The 19,136-nt window shown below is 46.2% G+C and overlaps 2 protein-coding genes across 4 annotated transcripts in view; one reads left to right on the forward strand and one right to left on the reverse strand.

Moving 5' to 3' along the window:
* Window positions 1–12,945, reverse strand: part of GABRB3 (gamma-aminobutyric acid type A receptor subunit beta3) — a 192,748-nt gene extending 179,803 nt beyond the window's left edge. Inside the window, exon 1 of the mRNA XM_081907658.1 lies at window positions 12,614–12,945. Coding sequence (XP_081763784.1) covers window positions 12,614–12,714 — 101 coding nt within the window. The 5' untranslated portion in view covers window positions 12,715–12,945. The remainder of the gene's footprint in view (window positions 1–12,613) is intronic.
* Window positions 1–19,136, forward strand: part of GABRA5 (gamma-aminobutyric acid type A receptor subunit alpha5) — a 69,436-nt gene that overhangs the window by 47,540 nt on the left and 2,760 nt on the right. For all 3 annotated transcript variants that reach the window (XM_081907662.1, XM_081907663.1, XM_081907664.1), the window contains exons 7-9: window positions 8,779–8,922; window positions 15,616–15,768; window positions 17,921–18,132. In XM_081907662.1, the coding sequence (XP_081763788.1) occupies window positions 8,779–8,922; window positions 15,616–15,768; window positions 17,921–18,132 (509 nt within the window). The remainder of the gene's footprint in view (window positions 1–8,778; window positions 8,923–15,615; window positions 15,769–17,920; window positions 18,133–19,136) is intronic.

Consider the following 19,136-nt stretch of genomic DNA (forward strand, 5'->3'; position numbering starts at 1 on the left):
TGAGTGTATCCAGCCAAATGTGCTTAGAAGTTCCCTTCAAACCATCATGTGAAGCTGGCATAGCTGTTGGGGGCAAGGCTTGCCTCTGTCCAAGGACCTTCTTCTACAATTTTTGCATCTGCATCTTCAGACTGAAGAGGACTTTTCTGTTTGTGTTGTTAGCGGACATCAGGTACCTGCTTGTTCTTGTACCTGTATTCTCTGAAATTCTAAACAATGAATCTGTTTTATCGTATTATCTCCCATCCTGTCTCTGTGGCTCCTCTCGTCTGCTTGTTTGCTTGACTGAATAGCCTCAGATTCAAAAAATATACTTCTTTAATCTCATGCCAATGAAAAGCCAACAGAAATGTTTGTATTGGGTTCCAGTTTGAATGCGCTCACATTGATGGTAGACTTCCCCTTTAATCAAAAGCCCATCATCTTAGTTGAGAGATGACTATTAGAGTTACAGGAATGACAGAAATTTCCGAGAAACAGACCTGTATGCCTTTGCTTTAGTAGGAGACACAATAGAAGACACGGCTTTATGTGCTGTTAGTATAAACTTGCAATTACACTTACTGAAGAAAAGAAGCAATACAGGGCACAGAAAGCTGTAAGCTGTTGTCAGGCTTCTGAAAACAAGTGCTGAGACAGGTCTAAAGCTTCCATCTGGAAGCCAAGCCTACACAAAGCACGCTATAATGATCCACTCCCAAAATGTGGAACACATAAAAGTCTTGCCCACCCAAGCAAGAAACTGTCACAAAGCTCTCTTGTAAAGCTTTGTTTCCACGAGAATACATGATGGGCCTTGAGGGAAACGTCCTTGGACAGGAGTTTTGTCTCCTGCTTATGAATCTTTCTTGCAAAACCCTCATGGATATTTCATTCCACTTGAATATCTCCATGGGTGAAATAAAAAATGCACTGAAATTAGAATTTGAAATGAAAGTCTTTATTGTTGATGCTGCCGTAAGGATAATAATGTTGAACTAGGGCTGTCATATTTCACAAGAGAAAATCTGGACAAAAAGTCATCGAGGTTGGTTTTTTTTTTGCCAAAGTTGTTGAACTTTTTATAGGAAATTTGCCAAAAAATTCAACACTTCCAAAATGGGCTGCCATACGCCCGACTTTTCCCAGACATTTAAACCGAATTATGAAAATTCCGCCCAGATGCCATTTTTGAAGGATGAATCCCGGCAATGTCTGGAAAATTCCAGATGCATGGCAGCCCTAGTTGATCTGTTGCAGCAAAGACAAAAAAGTGTATTGTGTCAGCTTAAAAACTATCTGCGTTATTAAGGCATAAAAGTCTGTGATCATCAGATGTATGAAGTGTTAATTCTGAGTTAAAGAGATAGGTGTGCCTTTGGAGTGACAGCTAACAGTGAGGTCAGAGGGATGCAGGAAGTAAAATGACAGTGATTATTATGTAACTAACAGTGAGAAAAACTGCAAATCAAAACTTGAATATTTGACTTTGCATATGTGCATTGTTCTTAGTTTAAAGTACAGTACTGTTTATTTTATACCAATTCCCATCTTTGACGCCTCTTTAAAAAGTATCATTTTGTTACACTGAAAATATTTCCATTATTAACGACAAAGTGTTTGGAATTTGCAAACTCCAAACATTACATTAGCCCTCTGTCTGAAAAGCATTTTATAGTATCATGCATTCCAAGTACTCCATGCTGAGATAACAGTGACGCCAGCATTTTGCCTGCAGACTCGAAACGATTTCCTTCTACTACTGCAGTATACGTTAAGAAGCTGTTGCTGCTGCATTACTGGTTACTTAGCAGTCATCCGCATTCTATAATGAGTAGCTTTTACTTCCACCCAGACAAGAATTTAGGCCATTAAAAACCTTGTCTTCTTGAATGCCTTAGTGTCTCTTTGGTATTGTGCAGGACCATAGTCAAGGAGGAGAAAGCTACTGACCCTCAGCCTTGGGGCAGAGATAAAGCTTTTAAATCAAATTAAGTAAGCTCTCAAGATGTGTTAGCGTGACATGGCACAGCATCTGCCACTTCCAAAGCCCACAACGTTGAGCAACCTGCTGTGGAATTTCAGGAGTGGGGGCAGAAGTCAAACACTCTTGCAAGAACAACAGAACTGCTGTCAACTCTACCCAGAACATCTTTAGCATGGTTGATAAGAGATGTGTCATTTTTTTGCCATAAACATACATTGGGGAATGTGAGGCAATTGGGTTTGTAGAATGCTCTCCTCAAACAGTACCTTTTCCCTCTGCTTTTCAGAGGTGTGCATTCATTGGTTTCCTTTTCTGGTTCTACTTAGTGCTTTCCCCCTTCCTCTGGGATCTCTTCGTCCCTGAGTGATCCTAGACAATCAGGGATCACACAGGGAATGTGATGACATCATAACAGCATTCAGATCTGGCTACGTGTTAACAACACTATGGACAATTGAAGCTGGCGCTTTGCCCCTGGTATGAATTAGTGTGGGGAAGAAACTCACACATGCCAAGGGAACCATGCTGCATTGGCAAGACAGAGAGCATGGCCCTTGACAACAGAAATGCACTTTGCAGATGTTTTCAGTCACTGTTGAGGGACCTGAATGATTGGGTAAAGGGGGAGGCACTTTTTCGATTGGATGAGAAAAATAATGATGTGTCTCTCCCCTCCCAGTTTCAGCTCAGCTTTTAGGTACAACCACTGCAGGTAAACCAGTGTTTCCCACAACAACAACAATATAAAGTATGCATTGCATACACACCTGTGTAGTGGGAACTTGACCTGAACTGGGTACACATACATGGGTGTTCAAAGATGCAGGTACATTGTTCACACTTGATGTATTTGATATGAGGAACACTGTTGCGCTAGCAGTGTGAAAGCCGCAGTAGCATAAACTGTGCTGCCCTTGAAAGAAACAGGGGGCGATGTGCCCATTGGGACTGCTAGGATGACAAACAAACAAACAAAAAGTAAGTGGAGCCAGAGCCAATGATAGGCAGAAGCATCTCCCGAGTACAGTGGTACCTCCAGTTAAGTACTTAATTCGTTCCAGAGGTCCGTTCTTAACCTGAAACTGTTCTTAACCTGAAACACCACTTTAGCTAATGGGGCCTCCTGCTGCCGCCGTGCCGCCGGAGCATGATTTCTGTTCTCATCCTGAAGCAAAGTTCTTAACCTGAAGCACTATTTCTGGCTTGGTGGAGTCTGTAACCTGAAGAGTCTGTAACCTGAAGTGTATGTAACCCGAGGTACCACTGTAGCTGTAAGAAAGAAGGCAGCCAAGAGAGAGTTAGCTGAGGGCAGTAAGGGCAAGTAGATTGCTGCCCCACTAAACTCAAATGAATCAGCCTCCACTGATCAATCATTTGTTTTCCAAACACCACTTTGCCCTAGCAGAATATATAGTCTTCTAGAAAGGGAAACTGAACCCCTTCGTAGGTGAATAGCAAACCAATCATTTGTAAACAAAGAAAACAGTCAAGGACTATAGACATTCTTTTACCGTACGATTCTTGCACATACAAGGCCTTATGCCACCATTGTAAGCACGTGTGAGAGCAATCTTCGTTTCTTATTTATTTATTTGAGAATTATATTGTGCCTTTGAATGTAAAACCTACTAAGGCACACAATGGGGGGGGGAGTGAAAAACATTGATCTACATCAGAATGGCTGGTGGGGTGGCTATCCCCCACATAACACAAATGAAATGCTCTACTGGCAATGTTTGGAGATGGCTTTGATTTCACGGCTCCGACTGCATACAATAATTGGGTAAAGACACCATTTTCCTGCAGCCCACATTTCGCTGGAGATCATAAGATTGATTTGCTTATTTTGCCTTCTTCTAGAAGCTGGAGCTTGGTCATGCAGCTGAACTATCAGAAGCTGTCTGCTATGCTATGCTTTCTCTTGTTCATCACCAGTCACTGACTGTGCCACACTGGTTTACAGGGGTTTACTATCATCGCTGGAAACTCCAGCTTTGAATAGGATTTATAGTGCGTGCCTGTCATATTTCAACATGGATGCTGTTCCACAAAAACAGGGGCAGCCATTATGCATAGTACTATACAAAATAACCTGATAACATTTATTTTTATAAATCTCTTATATTTTAATTTGATACTTGGATTTACATATTTGGTAGAAAGTGTATGCAACCTTTAGTTCCCTCCCTCCCCAGCCCTGATTTACAGCTTTTTTAAGAATGAGGGTTGCCACCAGCCCCTAAAAAATGGGATTGCCCTGTTTTGAGACAAAAATGTCTCCTGTCCCCTTTGGACTTCAAACAGGATGCCTTTCCCTCCCGTATTTGAGTTCAGCCAGCCAAAAATGGTGGTTGCATCACTGTTGGTGCAGCTGACAAGGAGCCCAGCCTGGTGTGAGCGACAATAGAAAAAAGGGAAAAGGAGAGACCTCCTCAGCTGCCAGCTACTGATTTAACACTGTGCAAGTCCGCTCTCACTTGACTCCCTCTGCCACTCTGATCTGACCTCTCCTCTTCCCTTCTCCATACTCGAGCCTCTGACACCAGCATGGGCAAGAGGCTAGAGCTGTAGCTCAAGTCTCCCATGGGACTTGGCCTGCCTGTCTATGTGAGTTAAGGGGAAGAGTGGGGCCAGGTGGTGAGGGAGTTGGGAGGCCAAATTTGGGAAACTCGTCTCTACAAAGGGGGCAGGATTTGGTGGGCCCCCCAATTCCTACCCCTGACCTGTCCCATATTTTGCCTGACCAAAGGTGGCAACTGTTGTGTACTGAGTAGATATATACTGTAGATAGTTTTCACTCAGGTCCACATATGCAAATAAGGAATTGAAAGTGACGTTCAGTGATTGGATAGTAACAGAAAGTTGTTACTGTTGTTTTGTAGTTGAGCTCTATATAAGCAGGTTGGCTGAACCCTTCAGTTCAGTTCTGTTCTGGCCTGTGAATAAACAAGAGCTGTCTGAAGAATCGCTGTGTCGTCTGATATGTTCACCCACAACTTAACAGCAACCTTATTTAGAACCAACACTTGTGGTTAAACCTGCAACAAAGTAACATGATTTTGGATGCTGGACTCCACCCAATTGAGCTCCCATACTTTATTGTTCTTTGGAAGTCACTGCTCTGTTGTCATGCTTACAAGAGCTCCAGTCTATTTAAAACTGCCCTGTATAGTTTCAGTTTCTAAAGATGTGGCTTCAAAATCATCCTCTTTCAATGCTCAGCCATTAGGGCCCTTTTAAAAAGCGAGATTTATAGTGACAATAAGTCGGCAAGCGTAGCAGGAGAGCGCACAAAGGAAAAAACAATAGCAGCCGAAATAACCGATTCTGGCTGCTTCCCCTAGAGAGATAATTATGCAGCCACTGTCAACGCACAGTTCAGAATCAATTTTCAGATTCATTCCAGATCAAATGTTGCATCCAAAAATAAATATTCCACTATAAATATTAACATCAATGAGCAAGAGGAAGGAAGGAAGGGGGACAGAAAGTACTGGAGATCCAGGAAAACTGAGGAGGGGGCTACTCTTGCAAGCCAAGTCTGCATTGTAAAAGTCACATTGGATGTGTGAATCCCACCAGTAGTGGTACTCAGGCCAAAATATGTCAAATTTGAATATTGTTCCAATTTGGCAATGTTGTTACCATTTGAAATGCTTATTCCCCCTCTCCCTGCAGGCAGCTTCATATCCATCCAATAAGTGTTCCATGTTACAAGAGTAGGAATAATGTATTCTTCTCCCCCAATGTTTGTTTCCCTGTAATGGTTTTAAACAGGAATTGTTAATTTCTTAATGATTTAGACATTTGGGAATATTGTTACATCCTCGTTTTGCCTCATAGCCATTGTAGACCAGCAGCTAGGAAGTTAGGCTAAAGGACCTGGGCTGAGCTCCTGAGACTGTTTTCAGTATTGCAAAATTCCTACATGGAAGACACTTCCATGTAGGAATTAGCATGTAGCCCTCAGAGCATGTAATCCTGTCACCTTAAGGCGCTCACTTTACTTATTTATTATTGGGGGGGAGGGGAAGAATAGCATGAATGCAAAAACCAAGGGATTTGGCTGTTATATATTGTGGTTATTACACATTGCACCCCCTCTTTATGTCCCTTGAATATCCTTTAAAATAAAATAAAAATTGCAGCTGATACGAATAACTCTTTCGAGACGAGAAATATCAAATTAGTACCAAAAACTTGTTTTCCTGAATTACAGTTGTACTATTATTAGTTATATGGACGTAAAATCATAAGGAAGCTAAGAGAGTGTGATGAAGTTTGAACATCCTCTCTCTCTTCCTTACATTGTGCAAGATAACACAGGCTGCATTGTTAAAATACTTCAAAATCACATAATGAAACACTAACTCCTAGGCTGAAAGCAGCCCCACTTTTTTCCCTTAGAGATTCTGCGCTGCTTATTTAGGAGTGATGCAATTACCTTCCTACAGCTTGAAGTTTTATACAGCTCTTGTAGCAATTAATTCTCCTAATTTGCTCCATAAGGCTCTTCTTGATATATATCCTCCTTCCAGCATTTAAATCAGGCCTGTGCAATGTTTGCCCCCACCCTGTCCTAAGCCAAATATAGCCCCCAGCCATATATTCTGACAATGCCTATGCCTTCGCAACCCCAGGCAGACAGAAAACCCAAGAGGCTTACTGACTGTGGATGGACTACTGAATATGATTGGTGGGTAGCAGCAGCTAGCCTGGCATCTTATCAGCAGTGAGGTTGGCACAATAAGGCCACCATTGCTTGTAGGGAACAACTTGCCATCTTTGGTCTTTCTTGTGCACAGGCTCAGATAAAGCTATGAAAGTCATGAAGTCACTCTCAGGTGGGCACTGCAGTGGTGCCATGACCAGAGTGATGGGAGGAGGAGGAGGAGGAGGAGGAGAAGGAGGAGGAGGAGGAGAAAATGAAGAAGAAGAAGGAGGAGGAGGAGGAGGAGGAGGAGGAGGAGGAAGGAAGGAAGGAAGGAAGGAAGGAAGGAAGGAAGGAAGGAAGGAAGGAAGGAAGGAAGGAAGGAAGGAAGGAAGGAAGGAAGGAAGGATCCCCAGGCCAACCAACTTGGCTGGTTCTGAAGCAGCAGTAGTCACCCATTAGCACCAGGCTCCAAGTCCTGCCCTCCACAGCTGCTCTTCCCCCACAGAAAGCTAGTTGCAGCCCATCTGCTGCTGATCTCAAGTTGGCATGTCAATAGCATACAGGGGGCAGGGGGGACATGATATTCCAGGCACCTGGTCCCTTTCTTCAGAGGCCACCCTGCTCATTTGCTTGTGTCATTATATGGCAGAGTAGGAACCTACAGAAGATAGAACTCATTGAGCTACCTGATACTGAGTCAAACCATTGGTCCATCAAGGTCAGTATTGTGTACAGTAGAATCCAAACTTGTGGTCCTGCAGATATTGTTGGACTCCAACCCTCATGAGAACCAGCCATCATGGTCAATGATCAGGGATAACAGTGCCCTACTCCTTCTCAGCAGCTTCCCAAGATTGTAGACAGGAGTCTCTCCTAGTCCTACCTGGAGATGCCTGAGACCTTCTTCATTCAAAGCAAATACTCTATGGCTGAGCTACTGCCTGGGACCTACAGAAAACGGAGCCAGTTTCAGAGCAAAAGAAAAATTACAATCCATTTTGTAACAGGCGTGCAAGTCTCATATAGGCAACCTCACATGACAACCGCACGCACCGCTGTTTTGTCATATAAATAGGGTGCACACAAGCTCAGAAGTTGCAGCCTGTTGTGCAATTTGGAGAAGACATGTGCTGATCTGCTCACCATTTGAATGTTAATGGAACTGCCTTCTGCGCAGGAATTTTGAAATGCTTGGAGGCTCATCACAGCCATTCGCTGATGAATGGCTCTGTGAAATTGACTGTTTCCCAGTCTCCCGCTTCCCATCTGTAAGATATTGTAGTCACTACCTTGCAGGCTAAATGAGTAATGAAATATGGAAACATTATGATAGTTCCCGAGGCCTAGGAATAAGAAAGGGTATACATTTACAAGAGCATTTTCCATTACAGTTTAAAACTGGTGCTGAATTTCCATAAAGGGAGAGATTTGTGTCTAAACACTCTGCCCGAAAACCTTCTCTCTCTATCTCCCACTATACCAGATCCTCTTTTGGTCACCATGCATATCCTCCGTCTTTGGATGTATGCACACCAACCCATTTGTAGCACAAATATGTCGTTTCCCTCATCCTGGAATCTTCCATGTTTGTCTTTAATAAGCTGCTTTCATTTGATTGATTCTAAATTCTGCTGTCCGCAAAGGTGGGGGCAGTTACTTGGTATGCATTTAGAAACCCTCCCCGATTAGGATATCCACACATTTTCCTCCCTGCACATGTTCCAGGTGAATGGTGGTGCTTGCAATCTGGGTATACATCCACCCACAATGTCATTGAGCAGGTGCGGATACTGCCCCCATTGCTGGGACTGCCTACATCTGTTTTCACCTGTTTTCGAATGGACACACTATGGGGCTGTCTAGAATAAACCAACAATGACCTTTTATTTTCAGAAAGAAACCAGTTGCTCAAAAAGTGTTTTTCAGAGCAAAAATATGCAACAGATCTAGAATGTGTGCGGACTAGGTGGGGAGGGGGGAAAATACCAAGCTCTCAGTCTCCATTGATGTTAGAATAAAATGTGTGCAGGACTGAATCCTGACACTAGCAAGAGATTCCGGAGCTGAGCTTTGGAATTAAGCCCTGCTTATCGAGTAAGATTTCAAGTCTATGAATATTAATCTCCAGACTCAATTTCTCACATGCTCTTTTGGCCAGATGCTTATCCCAATTCCGAAGTGATCTATGTGTGGACTCACAGCCCAGCTGCATCCGTGGTAGTAGCAGAAGACGGTTCAAGGCTCAACCAGTATCACTTGATGGGGCAAACTGTCGATTCTGAGAACATCACTACCAGTACAGGTGAGGAGGGAGAAGGGATGCTGTTTTGGGCAACTCATGTGTTTATTTTTGCAAACGGTTTAGATTCCTGAACATCAAAACATCTAAGTAACACATCACAGAAGCATTAGGGTATCAGAATGAAACAAGAGTCGGGCAGATTCAAAATGCTGGTTGTGGACAAATTCAAAAACAATACCAAGCTAGAAAAAAATCAGGTTTTTTTCCTATCCTGGTATTGCACCATTAAAAAAACACACGGTGCAACAACACTGAAAGCCAACTGACCCACTTAGCCATGGGATACTGTCAGCAGTTGTGGACTGTTGTGGTCTAACAGTGGTGTGGAGTGAGAGCTGGTCTCTCAGGTTACCTGGTCTTGAGATGCAGAGGATGTTACTGCATATACCAAAAATAAAACATTGAGCTTGGCCGGGTAGCATATTGGCAGCCACTGCAATTCCCTGAACAAAGGTGTTACATGATAATAGTAGTCTTTTCCACATAGCAATCTAGCAGCTGCATTCAGCACCAGCTGCAGCTTCAGGATCAACTTCAAGGGCAGACTGAAGTGCATTGAAATAATCAAGTATTGAGGATACCAAAGCATGAACTGCTGTACCTAAATTATATGAATTGCTGTGGGTGGCACCTCAGCCAAAGCTGGTAGAAAGCACTCCTAGCACTGAAGCCACCTGGACCTCCGATGTTTTAGTCAATGTGGAAAATGAGAAGCTTACTTCTGGAAATTTCAGGCACATTTTTAAGGTCCCTCTTTTGTTCTCACAGTGAGTGTGGATTAAATAATTGGTGCTCCCTTGCCCGTGATATTTATGTATCATTGCATCTGTATTCCAGCGTTGCTCTAAGGAGCTCAAGCATTCTCTCCCTCGCCATTAATTTTTCACAACAACCCTGTGAGGTGGGTTGGGCTGAGAGGATGTGACGGGCCCCCAAGGTCACTCAGCAAGCTTCATGGCTAACTGGGCATTAGAACCCAGCATTCTAACCACTGCACACTGCTGCCTTGTTCGGGTGTGGGTTGGAAAAGGAGGCAATACTTGCTCAAGCATGCATATACAGTGGTACCTCGGTTTAAGTACTTAATTCGTTCCGGAGGTCCGTTCTTAACCTGAAACTGTTCTTAACCTGAAGCACCACTTTAGCTAATGGGGCCTCCTGCTGCTGCCGCGCCGCCGGAGCACAATTTCTGTTCTCGTCCTGAAGCAAAGTTCTTAACCCAAGGTACTATTTCTGGGTTAGCAGAGTCTGTAACCTGAAGCATATGTAACCTGAAGTGTATGTAACCTGAGGTACCACTGTATACCACTTGCTTGAGCAGAACCCACCGAAAAGCCTAGTGACAGGAATAGGGAACTGCAGCTCTTCCCATTTTGGTAGACAACAGCTTCCATCATCCCAGACTCCCAGCCCCATGTTGTCTGGGGCTGATGAGAGTCAAGAGTTCAACAGCCTCTAGAGAGAACTACATGTTCCCCATCCCTGCAGGAGGAGAAGCTGATACAGAAACGCTTAACCTGAGATGCCTCGTTCCCCCACTGGATACTGCAGTGCTCAAGTGAGAACACTGCATGTGCGCGCCACCAATTCAGTGGCTTTAATGACTGTGAGCATGCAGTCAGGTTGTGGTATGCCCAATTCATGCTCGGACAGCGTCCAGGATCCAAAATGCCACATGCATTTTCAGCCTTTCTCTACCATATAGGTGTGACACAAGTGTCTCATGCAAAGACTCCCTGATTTTGCATGCTTTTTCTTGTGTCCAATTTGGGCCATCACACATCTAGGCTGATGAATGTGCCGCTTAGCCTACACCACACACTCTTTTAGGTGTGTGGAAGAGGATTCCAGTCTACAGTCCGTGCCTGGCTACATGTGTGCATTTAATTAATACAGAGCATTTCATTAATACAGAGTGAAAAGGTAGAAGCCTGGGTATGTACCCAAAGGCAGCTATAGGTATTGTGGTGATAAATGAGCTTAGTCTATGGGACTATGTTCAGTGGGGGGAAACACAGAGATGGGGAACCTGTGGCCTGCCAGATACTGTTGAACTACAGTTCCCACGGGCCCTATCAGCTGAAGCTGATGAGAGTTGAGGTTCAGCAACATCCGAAGGACCCCACAGTTCCCCACTCCTACTCTAAAAGTGACAGCAACCTAGCAATCCAAAGGAAATGCTATTCTTTGTCCATGTCCTGAATACAGGACACACCTGGCAAGCAGCATAAATCAATCCTCGAATACCTCTTGAACTTGCCATATTTTCCACCCTGTCTCTAACAGCTGCATGAGCACAAATCCAAGAGGCACATCTCTACAACCCGGGGAAAGCTGCGCCTGTTGGATGGCTGCCTTCGTGCAGCTGCTCCACCAAGGCCAAATCTTCTGCGGCAACAGCATAGTCCGACACTTGGGCGCTAAGGAAAGGAAGGCCCTTGAGGGGAACCGGGGACGAGGCGCCCGCAGCTTCCCCCGCGTTTTGCAGAGGCTGCTTTCGCTCGTGCCGGCTTATTCCCCTCCTGCAGGAGGCGAACAACCGCCTACGCGTTTTGATCTCTCCCTCTCTCGAGCTTTAAAATGATTTGTTTGATGAAACGCATTTGGAGGCGGGCGGGGTAGAGAGAGGGGGGGAGGAAGTGGCAGCTGTTGCCTGGCTTTGCAGCGTGTCCGAAGGACCACGTGGCCGCAAAGGAGGCGCTAACCCGAAGGATTCTCCCATTTCCTCCCTAACTGGAAGTGGAGGCGCCAGATGTGGCAGCATTAGGGAACTAAAGAAGCTTTAATCCCGCGCCCAGCCACCCACGTGAGACCCCCCTCCCCCGCTCCCGGCCTGGCTCGGGGTTCTATGTCAGGCAATCCTGGCCGGCGATTGGCTGCAGCGCGTTCGGAGGGGGCGGAGGAGGGAGGGCCGCGGCCCCGGACCGAGGCCCGGGAGTCACATGGGGGCGGCAGACAGAGGGGCTGCAACAGGTTACATAACGGCCTCGCCTTCGCTGCTGGGAACGAGGCGGGGACGGCGTTGTGCGGTAATTAGAAACTAAGCACCTCGCCCGGGGCGGAGGGAGCGAGGGGGCCGCACGCTGCGCCCATCGGGGGAGACGCCGCCGAAGGAAACGCGGGGCTCCTTTGTCCCCGGGGTGGTGGCGCAGACCTCCGGAGGAAAACCAGCAGGGTCCCCCGGGGCTGATCCGGGGTGGGGCGGAGGAGCTGCCTGTTCGATCAGGGGAAGGGCTATTTTTAAGGGATCCCTTCATGGAGACAAAGGCAGACACGGGGCTAATGGGAAGGAGAAGCGATGGCACAGCTCCAAGCTGCCTGGTTCGCATCAGCAAAGGCGCCCGCAGCTCTTCCCAAGCGGCGACCCGTCGAGAGCCCAGCGGGCTGCTTTTGAAATCCAAAGGGCGACAGTAAGGGGTGGGTGGGCGAGGAGGAAGGGGCGGTGGCGGAACGGAACTTCGCGCGGAGCGCCACAAACCTGGCAATTGTCTGATCAAAGCTAAGATCGCACCGATTCCCCCCAAACCTGATACCCAGGGCTCCGCAAAATAAGCGCGCACCGATCCACAAGTCAAAAAGCTTTCGTTTTGTTTGGGTCAGAGGAGGAGGGATGGTGGAAGTTAGAGGAGCACCTGCACGATGAAACCAGGGCGGGCAGGTAGCAGCAGCAGCAGGCGGCCGAGTTTCTTACCAGTTCACCATCATCGCGGCATTGTTCTCTGCGATGAAAGGCAGCTCCCCTCTCGCCTTCAGAATCGCCAGGAGGAAGATCCAGAGCGCGTGTCGAGGCATCTCCTAGGGTCGTGCGCGGCTCCTCGGAGCAAAACCACAATCCCAAGCGAGCGGTGGGCGCTCCAGGGTGCCAGGGGACTCAACTCGGCCACTACTCTGCAGGGCACTTGCGAAGGGGGGCAAACAGCTTCAGCCTCGAGGAAGCAGCAAGATTAGTAGCAGAAATCAAAATGTTAGTGCCCCGGGGGCACCGCCTCCCTTAAGGTTTGCAAAGGTTTAAGCAAATAAAATGTTGGTTTTCAACATCAGTAGGTTTGCTTTTTTCCCTTTCTTTCTCCCCCTCCCCGTCTTCTGCTTTCTTTCCCCCCTTGCTAACGTCCCAGGTTACATCTGTGCGGGCTGGGTTGTAATTGCAGGATGGATCACAAAGAGCAGGACACAGATTGTAACCAGGGATTAGCAAAATACAAAAATCCGATTTTACACAGGGGAAGCATCAGTCAGCTATGGATTTTCTGGGCTTCATCAAGCTCGCAGGAGGCCTGTAATCGGGGTTACTTGTGAACGGATTTCCAAGATGTTCTGTCCTTCCACAGAGCTGTGGGATCTGAAAATAACAAGCATAGACCCGTGGAAGAATTTCACAGTTTGCGTATTTTGCTCCTGCCTCATTTCCCCCCTTTGCAGTTGCTTCTTCAAAAGAAAAAACAACAACATCCCCCCCACACACACACAGCACCACACAACCTATAAATAATATGCCATTTTAATTTTAGACCATGCAACAATTGGTGAGAAGGTGGAAGGTTCAGGGTGATATGAAGCAGATGTGCTCACAGCGAGGGCTGCTTCTGCTCTTCACTGGGGACTGAAATCAAATTGGTCCAAAATCCAAAACCACATCATGCATGGATACTGCCTGCAATATGCTTCTTGGAATCAAAGGAGCCAGTGTGGTGTGGTGGTCAGAGTGCTGGATTAAGACCTGGGAGACGGGGATTCGGATCCCCATGCAGCCATGAAGTTCGTTGGGTGATCTTAAGCCGATTGCTCCCTTTCAGTTTAACCTACATTGCAGGGTGGTTGTGAGGATAAAATGGGGGTGGGGAGAACTATGCATGCTACCTTGGCCTCCTTGGAGGAAAGACAAATAATGTGTTGCTTTCAGTGGGGTGAGCATGATGCAGAGGGCTGCTTCTGCATGTGGGTCACCTTACTTGGGATAGGGTGCCAGGCTCCATGCAACCAGCCTTTGCGACAGCCACTGCAGGTCTTTGCTAGGAAGCACCAATCTCAAGAAGAGATTCTGCAGTGGATCTCAGATGGAAAGACCTGGACTCAAAGGATGCAGAACTTTAAGGCCTTGCCAGTTTTGGGAAGCCAGATGTTGTTTTTTGAGAAAAGGGACGACACTTTCATATATATATTTCTTGCTCTCATTTGGTGCCTGCTTACCCCTAAATGAGACCCTAACTAAGTTTTAGTGAGTGACTTGATTTATTTATTTTAAACCAGACTACATCCAGCATATTCAGCTTTTAACCTAGGTTTTTCCTCACAGCAAATATACATCTCGCCTTGAGTTAATCCTGTTGCAAGATCCATACCACATACAATCTCTCTACAGTCTGGAGCTCCTTAAGTGTTCTTTCAGAGCTGAACAACTCTTCATGGATTCAGCAGGTGCAAAAATTGGTAGCATATTAGTCCTTTATGCAAACTATGGCATCTCCTTTCTACTGGTGCACATAGATCCACATATTTATGGATTATTAGAATCAAAGGGAAATTCTGTGTTAAGGTGTGTAGTGGATTGCATAGAGTAAATTTGCATAGAATTTAGCCCTGGTGAAGTCGTCACTAAAGCTACAAGGAGACAGTAATTTGGGACGCAGCAATTGTCTGCAGTCTGTAGATCACCGTGCTATACAATTGTAAGAGGTAGGAACTCTCCATGGAAATGATACAGACCTTACCCCTTGAGACCAGGTCCTCCAGTGGAAGCCATAGTAATGTTTCCATGTGACAATAGCTATACTGCTGCCTTTGCCAACCTGATGCCCTCCAGATGTTTCAGATCACAATAATAGGAGCCTACTCCTAGGTCCCTTCAGCAGTCCCAATAAAATTGCCATTCAATTGACCACATCTTGTGATCAATTGTGTTGGGTGGGGCTTACCTGCCTACCTATCTATTTTGTTCAAGTTGGCACCTCTAAAGGGCATTGTAATCTAAAACTTCTTGAGGGCACTGGATGGACAAAGACTAATTGATCCTCCACAACAATGGGAGAGAATCCTTGCCAGTGCTAATTGTCACTGAAAATGTGTGGCAGAGGCATGAGGATTCCCCCATAAGTTGTGCAGTGCTCCAAAATAAATGCTCTACACAATAGCTGCTCCACAAATAAACTCTTATGGGGAAGCATTTTCCAGCAGCATCCATGTGGGGCCACAACATGGATTGAGTGGGACCATGGAAGGTCACTTTTCTTCACCAACAACTGGGTAGGTAGGCAGGGTACTAGCACAAGTTGAAACATCATGAACGAAGTCTACGAAGCTTGGGTACCAGGGATGATCTCAGCTTAGAAATAAGCTTCAAGCGGATGGGTCTTGCTTGGCTCTAACTCTGTCCTCACCTTACTTTATAGCACAGCCTGCCCCCCTCCCAGACCTGGGAACTGTAGTTAAGGGTGCTGGGCATTGTAACTCTCCTGGGGGTAAACATTTCTGAGGATTCTTTGGAGTGGAGTGTTTTAAATGCATGGTGTGTATGCTTTTGTTCCCAGCCAGTGGCTTGTGCGTACACAAAGAAGTCCTCAGTTCGTTTATTTGTTTGAACCATCCAACATTGTCATATGGAAGAACTGCTAGACAGAAGACAGCTGTTTGCGAACCGGTGCTCTGGCTTTTGTCGATAACTTATGTGTGTCGTTTTCTCCTCTTCTGCCACCTTAGGTGAATATACGATAATGAGAGCACACTTTCACCTGAAAAGGAAGATTGGCTATTTCGTCATCCAGACGTACCTTCCTTGTATTATGACGGTGATCTTATCCCAAGTATCATTTTGGTTAAACAGAGAATCTGTCCCTGCTAGAACAGTCTTTGGCAAGTATTTCACTTCTCTCTGGTGTTTAAGGAAGGGGAAGGAGAAACCTAACCAGGTGTCCTGGTGACCTAACCATCATTGGGTAGGAGGCAATGCTTAACTCTTCCCCTGCCAACCACTTTCCCCCTGTGCATGCCTCTGCCTCAGGCAGTTCCTTGCCTTTTCTCTCCACCCCCTCAGCCCCACCATCAGGGTCTGAAGGAAGTGGGGGCCACAGCCCCACATGCAGCTTCAATCACAGAAGCAAGGAAATGTAACATTAGAGTCCGCCATCAGACAGGAAGCTGCATTCCTACATCTCAGCCAGCGTGCAGCCTGATTTGGGCAGAGGGCACAGTTATTCCTGAAGCCAAACACCATGTGTCCCATTTATCATAGCAGCCTGCCTGAATGAAGTAGTGGCCACTCACTTTGTATGGATTTTGACCATGCCAGGGGAACCTCACTGCCAGAACCACCCAGATCATGTAGGCCAATGATCACTAACCGCTTTGGACTTGTTGGCATATATGTAAAATGGAGGAACTCTTGTTAACACCACACACACACACACACACACACCCTGCTGCCAAGCACACATCACAACCTGCTCTACAGGCTGCAATTGAATGCTTCCTTCAATCCTGCTTTCAGCATGGGGAGGGCACCCTGGGGATACCCTGCAAGGTCTCTGCAGGCATATGTCTGCCGCTGATCCACATGCTGTTAGTATCCAGTTTTAGGTCTTCATTCCACATTATGACTTCTATTTTCCTCCCTCAGTATTGCACGTTTCTAGATTTGATATATTGGGGCGCTCGCACTGCATCAGGCTTTGCAATTTCCAAGGAGCCGATCAATGCTTAATAGCAAGCGCCATCTTTAGAAGTATTAATTATTCATTTTATTTCTTCGTCCCCTAATTGCAAATGTGGCTCTAGGTGACATACAAAGTCAGGGTGTACATTTATCCATGTTTTTAGGCCTGTGCTAATAGGCATTTTACTGCATTTGCCATTGCCTGCGGCTACAAGCAATAAATATTTATTGGATTGGGCATACAAAGGAAGATAAAACAAAATCAAACTGCAATTCCTGCAATTCAACAATTTGCTTTTCAGCAGAACACCCCTCCAAGGCAAAAACTCATCAGTTGCTATCAACCCACAGCAACTAAAACCAGTGGTGTGTTTATATGAAATGCCGGTGAGGTCGGTAGATGCTAAAAGATGTTCAGTATTTAAGATGTTGAAAGGTTTGGGAGAAGATGGAAAATCTAAAGTGTAGGTACAGTGGTACCTCGGGTTAAGTACTTAATTTGTTCCGGAGGTCCGTTCTTAACCTGAAACTGTTCTGAACCTGAAGCACCACTTTAGCTAATGGGGCCTCCTGCTGCTGCGCTGCCGGAGCACGATTTCTGTTCTTATCCTGAAGCAAATTTCTTAACCTGAAGCACTATTTCTAGGTTAGCGTAGTGTGTAACCTGAAGCGTGTGTAACCTGAAGCGTATGTAACCCGAGGTACCACTGTACCAGGAAAACCTCTTTACAGAGAGCATTCTGCAGATGGGAAGCTACTGATGAGAAGGTCCTTTCCCTTGGAGCCACTCTCCCTACTTCATGATGAGAGGACACTTGGAGTAGCACCTGCCAAGATGATCTGAGGGCATGTTTGGGAAAAGCTGTTCCTCCTTGCTATCAGGGTCCCAGGCTCTATTGGTCAAAACCAGCACTGTTCATCTAATCAAACCTTCCTCAACCTGACTCCCTTGAGTAGGAACGCTGGGGGGGGGTGAGGGGCCAAGTCCCAGAGTCCTCCTGCCACCTTCCCAAAGCAGGGCAAGCACTTTCTGGACTTTGAGGAGGAGCAAGAAGGGCTCTAGGACCCTGCCAGATCCCTTCTGCCTCCTTCCCAAAACTCAGTGCCTTTTATCCAGCTTTCGGAAAGTGGGGTGAGGGCTGGAGAGGGCATGAAATTTTGGCCTTGCACAGGGCGCCATATTACCAAGGTCCACCCCTGATTGCAGCTCCCGTTATTCCTGATTGTTGACCATGCTCGCTGGGGTTGATGGGAGTCTGAAACATACGGAAGGCTCCTAGCTGGAGATGGTTGACTTAAGGCATGCGCAGCTTCCAGGTAATTCTAAAAGTTGCTCCTTCTTTTCTTTTCAAGGGGTCACTACGGTCCTTACCATGACAACTTTAAGCATCAGCGCCCGCAACTCTCTACCAAAAGTGGCCTACGCTACCGCGATGGACTGGTTCATAGCCGTGTGCTACGCCTTTGTGTTTTCTGCACTGATTGAATTCGCCACAGTCAACTATTTCACAAAAAGAAGCTGGGCCTGGGATGGCAAGAAGGCATTAGAGGCTGCAAAAAAGAAGGTAGCCTGGATTGCTCGGTTGGTTAGAGCATGGTGCTGATAACGCCAAGGTTGCAGGTTTGATCCCCGTATGGGACAGTTGCATATTCCTGTACTGGAGGGCATTGGACTATATGATCTTCAAGGGACTTCCAACAATATCAATTCTATGATATGCATTTCTTTGAAGAGATAGAATAGTTACCCTGAAGAGGAAGGTGGGAGCTCTCTGACTTGGTTAAAAATTGTGTGAACATAATCTACAGGAAGTGTCCTTGTTGCTGATCTGAGATCAAGACTGCTTTTTGCTATACTTTTTTGGCCTGAACCAAAAATATCTGGGTGGGGTTTCTTTCTCCTTTTTTTGAAAAAAAAAAAGAAAGAGACCAGTTCCAAGCCTAAGGCATGGTAAAGGAGAAAATCCTTTTTTATTCTCTCTGTATCTTCTTGCTAAGATAAATTCTGTACACACCCAACCAGAGGATGCATTCTCAAACTGAATTAAGCTTAATTAGTTGTGCTTTAAAATATTTGCTTGCCGTACAATCAGATTGATGTGGTGAAACACTACCCCCCCACACACTTAAAGGTACGGGCCAGTCTTGACAGACTCTGGGGTTGTGCGCCCATCTCACTTAAGAGGCCAGGGGCCAGCGCTGTCCGGAGACACTTCCGGGTCACGTGGCCAGCGTGACATCGCTGCTCTGGCGAGCCAGAGCCGCACACGGAAACGCCGTTTACCTTCCCACTGGTAAGCGGTCCCTATTTATCTACTTGCACCCGGAGGTGCTTTCGAACTGCTAGGTTGGCAGGCGCTGGGACCGAGCAGCGGGAGCGCACCCCGCCGCGGAGATTCGAACTGCCGACCTTTCGATCGGCAAGTCCTAGGCACTGAGGCTTTAACCCACAGCGCCACCTGCGTCCCCACACACTTACATGTTTTCAAATGTGTATTTGTGAAAGCATTCTTAGAATCTGGGTTTATTTTGCTTGGTTTATGAATCTGAAGTGCCCTTACAGTTTTAG

Source organism: Podarcis melisellensis, assembly GCF_964234715.1.
Source record: "Podarcis melisellensis genome assembly, chromosome: 4".
Classification (NCBI taxonomy): domain Eukaryota; kingdom Metazoa; phylum Chordata; class Lepidosauria; order Squamata; family Lacertidae; genus Podarcis; species Podarcis melisellensis.